Source organism: Bombus terrestris, chromosome 9 (genome assembly GCF_910591885.1).
Source record: "Bombus terrestris chromosome 9, iyBomTerr1.2, whole genome shotgun sequence".
Taxonomy (NCBI): Eukaryota; Metazoa; Arthropoda; class Insecta; order Hymenoptera; family Apidae; genus Bombus; species Bombus terrestris.
Window position 1 is genome coordinate 9,457,040 of NC_063277.1, and position 6,781 is coordinate 9,463,820.

Genomic DNA, 6,781 nt, shown 5'->3' on the forward strand with positions numbered 1-6,781 from the left:
TTAGACCACCTCGTCCCGCTTACTCTCTTACATCCGACTCGTATCTTCGCCGTCTTTTTACAGCTCGTATACCGCTTCGTGTTCAAGGTAACGGCGAACAATGTTCGACGAAGCTCTATGTCCTCAACGAGCGATCGATGAATGTTATAATTAGTCATTCAATCGAATGAATAATACCATATACGAATGGTACTAGAATACCAAGCATTTGTTTCTTAGGTTTCTTATTTGAGGATAATCTAGCGATTCATATCTTCACTGTTTTGTATAACCCTATACTATAGGATGTTCCACGTCTCTATACTAAATTGTACTAGTATATTATGAATATAGGATACGCTGTGTATGTCAATAAATCAGTTTCATACGAAGAATTGCTACAAAAATTTGTTTCAAAAGTTTGTGGTCTTTAATTTATGTTTTGCAGCCTAGTCAACATCATCATGCACATCGTAAAACGATGTGTACTTAGATCCGAAAAACTTGAATCTAGGATTATGTATTTGAATTCAAAAGCTGTTAATTTTGAAAAAAACGTTGGAAAAGTTTGATTATTTAGGTTTGTTGCAGAAAAGAAACTTATACATTAATTTCGCTTATATCAACACATTTGTTCATGATTTAAGAAATTTTCAATAAAACCCTATTATTTTAGCAAAATGTATTGGGCAATAGAATAATAATAATCAATAACAATATGAAATATTGCCTTTGAAAGGCTGTCGGATAAAGAACAAAATTTAATTTGTACGTGATTGCAATAGTTCGTATAAATAAACTAATAATACGCCAAAGTTGTAGTGGCACAAGTAATATCTCATTTTCCTTTTATGATTAGGTCATTAATCTACAACGAGAAAATTCATATAAACGGTGTTCGCGTGATCGATATCCTATTTCAACGAAGTTCATGCTTCCCTACTTTACTTTTAGATGTTATAAATCATAATTATTTTGATCCTGAAACCCTTTAATTAATAAATTTCAATTTGACTAAATATAGAAAAATTAAGTTTGCTTCGTATCTCGTTTCCTGTATAGATACCGTATAATAGGAGTAGAATAACAACACGTCAGTATCCAATAATCAAGCAGACCTGAATTTTAAATAATAAATTTCATATTTAAAATAGCGGAAGATATTGACAATACCGTAAATGAAAATGATATTAGTCATAATGTGCATGAAATATTTATAACACAAAAGTATCGATTGTTCAGAATTTTAATTAGTCAGATTTAATATTATATTTGCATAATGTAGATTTTCTTTCATACATTAGCAATATCATCAATTATGCAATTGAAGTTTATTTTTCATTTTAAATTTATTTTTCATTATTTACTTTTATTTTAAAAAATCATAATATAATATAATAGTATAATAGATGTTCATGAAATTGGCTTAATATTAACAACTACATAATAAATTAATTTTAACATATAACTACGTTAATGAAATTATGTAACTTAACTGTAATTTATTACATCAAGCGGAATTAAAGAATCCATTAAATCCATCAAACGCATCATTACTCGTAATACTCTTAATTTTCATTGAGATGAATGTACTGCGATTAAATTGATGTACACTTAATTAATATGCGCCTTTAGATGCGTTGTATACCGCATGTTCTTCTTCGCGATCACTATTCAAGAACCGTTGTCGATAAACAATTCAGTAACAGTTCTGTGAATAACTTCGACATGCCATCTCGTCGTACGAAAACGTGTTCAAAATAAATAATTTGTCATTTTCTTCATGATTCACGGTATGTATGACACAGTATTACAAATATCCTTTTAAATACATTATATTTAATGGTTCACATGAAAAACCCCTATATCTATGTTTCTGTCCCAAAAATGGTTTCTTTTCTATAAAGAATAGCTATGAGTCATAACACAGCGTGATTGAAATCTTTTGTTAGTGTTTAAACAACCTTAACTTTCATTTACTATGATGACTAATTTTTTTCGAATTCAAAAGTGATGACAATTACTTCATTGTTGATTGGTTATAGTCCTAACCTTATAGGATAATAGTGTTTAAACTGACCACATATGATTTGTTTATTATGTTAAGAACAAACATTTTATTGATAATTTATATTATTTTTATGCAAAAAGTAAAATGTTTCATTCAAGTGTATACGTACATATAATGTAATAGTAACGTAGTCATTTCAAAACGATTCTAAGGGGGGCGTATATAAATTAACACTGATCTGACGAAAGAGATACGTACGTTATCGTTTATATTTCTTTATCGGACATCCTTTTCCTCTACATAGTAGTCGGAATAAAATAATTAATGCTAAAACGAAATTTCGGAAATAAAAAGTTATATCGCGTATAAAATTATTATTCGAGGAAAAGATAGAATAATTAAAAATAGTATTTATTTACTAATTATTATATGTAAAATATATTTTATTTAAGTAAAAAATATTTATTGTACATATTTTAATAATAAACTTATTATGATCCACTTATAAATACCATAAATTATTTCCATGGTGGTTTTACCTTTTGTTGTTCTCCCTTTGTAGATATCTTCTGTGAAATTGGAATAAATTCACTGTTTTCTTGAGTAATCTAGGAATGTAAAATATAGTATATATTAATGAAATTTTACCTAAATTATAATATTTTAAAATAATATGAAGTAGACCTATGTACCTACTTCTGATACAGGCTGCCACACAATATTATCCTCATCTCTAATACTTGGTTCCTTTTTTAAATAATGTTTCCTTGGTACTTCTCTGCATAGTAAAGGTGAACTTGAAATACCTCCCGTAATTTTTGAAAATTCTTCCTTTGCTTGTTGCATCTCATCAATCTAGGAAATATCAAATCTTATTTTACAGATATAGATATTAAAATCAACTAGAACTTACCAGCCTCACATATTTTCGGAGATCATCCTTAGATATTTTCCTGCTAGCTACTGGAGTTTCATCCAGTGATGTCATGGTACATTCACTTTGATCACGAAAATTTTGTGCATCAGTTACGTACGACATTAACTTTGTTGGTTCCTGGGAAATCTTTGTATAGCAGTTTGGCATTGATTCAGACTTTTTTGGACCTCTTGATTCAAATAATTTTTCAGCATGAATTTTTTCGAGAGGAGTCAAATTTTCCATATTTTCCCCTATAAATCAATATAAATTATATTATGAGTAAACAATAAGTTACAATATAATAATTCTACCTGATATAATTCGTAAAGCTTGTTGCCATTGTTTCTGCATCACTGAATGAAGTTGTTCTGCAAGTTGAGATTTAGTAGCACGTTGAGAATTAAGTTGCGCTTCCAAAAAGGATGATTTCTGTAAAGCTTCTGCTAACTGAAGCTCACATAATCTTTTCTCTTCTTTATGTTTTTCTTCTAGTAAATTTATTTCTAATTTATGCCTGAATAAATTATTATTAATAATTATATAGTTATTGGTTTTCTTCAAATGACTTGAAATATACTTAAAAGAAATACATACTTATCTATAATGTCTTTAATTTTTCTAGCTGCACATTCAGCAATAACCTGTTGTCTAGTTTTTAATTCCTCGACAAATTCTGATTCAGCAGCATCAAGTTGAGTTTGAAATTCTTGTAATTTAGCTTTTACTACCTCATCAACTTGTTTCTGGTAAATTTCTTGTAATTCAGATCTAATTTTTTCCTTTTGCTCTACGAGATATCTAGTTTCATCTTTGGCTAATTTCTCGGCTTTTTTGGCGTCGTCAAGAGTTGAAAGCAGCGAAGTATTTTTTTGTTCTAGAATTAAATTTCTGTTATTTTCTTCTTTTAATTTTAGTTGTAAATTTTCTTTTTCTTGTTTGAGTACAGTCAATTCGGCTTCACAAGTATCTAGAGCTTTATGAATGACATCCATTTCGTTTCTAACTTCTCCACCTTTTAATCGTTCTTTGCCTAACTCTTTTTGAAGAGTCTTTAATGATTCTTCAGATTGTTGATGTTTTTCTACTAATTTATTATATTCTACTTTCAATTTTTCGTACCTATTTTCTGCTTCTTGTACAAATGATTTATAATTTTCCAATTCATCAGCATGATTTTTCAATAACTCTACCTTTTCCTTTGTGGCAATGTCATTTTTTTCTTTATATCCAGCTGCAAGGTCTAAAGCTTTCGATAATTCACCTTCAAAACGTTTTATCTGTGATTGAAATTCTGAAATCTCTAATTGATGTTTTTCTGTTACATTCTTAAGATTTGTTTGCAAAGCACTGTGTTCAATTTCTAACACATGCACTTGTTGCTTTAATTTGGACCATGCATTGTGAAATTGTGTTATCAATTCATTTTTTTCATTATCTACTCTAAGTGCTACTGCTACCTTTTCTTGTTGTTCTAGCAATCGTTTTTGGAGTTCTTGAATTAAGTGTTCACAATGCTGTAAAAAGTTTCCTATTATTCAATGGAATAATTTATTTAAAATATACAAAAATTGACAAAATAAATTTTTATATACCTCTCGTCGGAATTTTTCTTCTTCTAATTTAATTCTGTGTAGTTCTTCTTGTGTTTTAGTACCATTATTTTCCCAGAAATCTGATAATGACAAAAGCCGTTGAGATTTTCTAGAATAAAAGTAAAATTATATTACTCCCGAAACTAAATTTTTTATTAAACACACACATACAGATATATAATTTTGTTTATAACAAAAATTACCTTGGAAAATATTCTGTATTTGTTGATGCATGAGCAATATTCTTAATAAGTGGTATATCATGTGTTTGCTTTATATATTGCACATTTCCATTATGTTCTAAACTTTTGTAAGGTTCTGGCAAATATAATGCATTACATTCTGTACCTTTTGTTGCAGTATTACTTTGTATTAATTCATTATGCAATGAAGTATCTAACTTTTTATGAGTGCTATGTGTTTGAGTATTATGCATATTAGTTATACTATTTACATTGTCTACATTTAAAGGGATTTGTTGAGTAATTGGTTCCCTCTTTTGTGTATCAGCTGCTTTAACAACTGACTTATCAATACTGCTTGAATTCATCGATTTATCTATACTTTCTACCTCTTCAGTCTTTGACACTTGATTTTGCATACTTTGTCCCCATGTTTTAAATTCTGAGATCATTTTATCAGTCTCATTCATATGAAATGAATCAATATATGGCAAGGATATATCAGCAAAAACATCAGACTTTTTGTTAGATTTCAATAACAAAATATCATGACATTCACTTGACTCATGTGGCTTAAATTCTAATTTTCGATTAACAGATTGTCTATGTGCAGTCCTATAGTCTTTACTTCCAAGACTATTGCTACTCTCATTAGATAATATACCATTTTGTTCCTTAAGATAATTATGCATGGAAACCCTGTTTATCCTTTTTGATAATTCTAGTTCAGTAGCTTCCATCTCTTGAAGTAGTTCATCAACATCAGAGATCTCCATTTCTGGTATGTTAGTTTTAGAATGCGACTGTGGTTCTTCTGTTGTGCTAAGTAAAGTTGAGGTAGATGGCATTGAATGCAATTGATTGGAAGGAGATTTAATACATATATTATTTGTATGTTTACAATTGGCTGGATGAGAATGAAATTTCCCTCCTGGAGAAGTAACCGTAACATGCGGAAAACCCACATTGCAAGCAGTAGGGGAAACCACCACAGAGGACTGGGACGTTAGAGAGTCATGGTTATTTTCATCGTGTTCATTAGCATTAGTTGCATTAGTACCCATAGACACAGAGAGACGATTCCCCAAGTTTATGTCATTCTGATGAGAATTATAGATATGGTTTGGTAATGAGTGACCATTAGGGGTTGGTGGAACAGACAAGGATTGACGAGGTTTTACAGGTGTATTTTGTAAGCTACAATTTTCACTCACAGAAAATCTAGTTTTGGGTAATGTTTGCCTAAACTTGGCAACTGAATTACTCTGAATTTGTGATTCCAATGAATTATTTAGCAAAGTAGCATCTAAGCTAGTATCTTTGGATTCGATAGCACAAACTCTGCTTTCTAATGATTGCATATGCTCCACAAGTTCGGATATTACTCCAGTTTTTTTATTACTATAACAATCTTTCATTCGATCAGAATTAACATCAGATTCTGAAGATGACGACACAAGGAATAGATCAGGTGGAATTAAGAGCAAAACATCTGTATCATCAGAATCACTCATCATCCATTTAAATTTCCTTTCACCAAAGCAAATCAAATCCAATTATCGTATGTTCCCAAAAAATTCGTATGTACACAGTATTTACACAATATTTTATACATCCCTCCAAAACAGTAAAAAGTGTAAACAAAAGATTGAATTCACTACCTTATTCATTTAATACTAAAAGATGGTTATAAACCTCGATAGTATAGACAATTTAGAAGTGTTCTTAAACGATTGTCACTCATTTTCTATTTTCCACCAAAAAATTTCATTATGATACACATATTTTAAAAAATCCGTAAACTAACCAAACAAATATTCGAACAGATGCATCCGCATCATGTTTTAACTAAAAATACGTTGATGCCATCGACAGATGGCAGCACAATGCACTTTAAATTCTTTAAATTAATGTTTTTTATAATATAATTTATTTTCAATTCTTTTCTTTAATCGTATATATAAAAAAGTAAAAAAAGTTGTTAAATAATTTACATATCGAATTTATTAAGTTTGTTGTCGAAATCAATATGACATGATTTATAACTGAACTTTCAACTGAATATTTAATCCTTTTATTCATAAAGCTTTATCGTTTT

At 29.4% G+C, this 6,781-nt stretch overlaps 1 protein-coding gene across 2 annotated transcripts; it reads right to left on the reverse strand.

Annotated features, from left to right (window-relative positions):
- Positions 1–2,412: 2,412 nt before the first annotated feature.
- LOC100648680 (probable DNA double-strand break repair Rad50 ATPase) lies at positions 2,413–6,538 on the reverse strand. Of its 2 annotated transcripts, none has more exons than XM_003397681.4 (7): positions 4,705–6,538; positions 4,502–4,610; positions 3,504–4,423; positions 3,221–3,423; positions 2,904–3,160; positions 2,687–2,845; positions 2,413–2,598 (listed from the first exon to the last, which is right to left on the reverse strand). In XM_003397681.4, the coding sequence occupies exons 1-7, from the start codon at positions 6,198–6,200 to the stop codon at positions 2,509–2,511; spliced, it is 3,234 nt and encodes a 1,077-aa protein (XP_003397729.2). In that variant the 5' UTR covers positions 6,201–6,538; the 3' UTR covers positions 2,413–2,508. The 2 variants fall into 2 exon arrangements, with proteins under 2 accessions (XP_003397729.2, XP_012167191.2); XM_012311801.3 differs by having other exon boundaries at positions 2,683–2,845.
- Positions 6,539–6,781: the final 243 nt, after the last annotated feature.

What these genes read in the sequence shown, in the direction of transcription:
- LOC100648680 (XM_003397681.4), bottom strand. Translation starts at nt 6,200, where the DNA reads ATGATGAGTGATTCTGATGATACAGATGTTTTGCTCTTAATTCCACCT. An exon ending in AATACAGAATATTTTCCAAG is followed by an intron (nt 4,611 to 4,704) that starts GTAATTTTTGTT and finishes CTTTTATTCTAG; the next exon opens with AAAATCTCAACGGCTTTTGT. An exon ending in ATTAAAGACATTATAGATAA is followed by an intron (nt 3,424 to 3,503) that starts GTATGTATTTCT and finishes TAATTTATTCAG; the next exon opens with GCATAAATTAGAAATAAATT.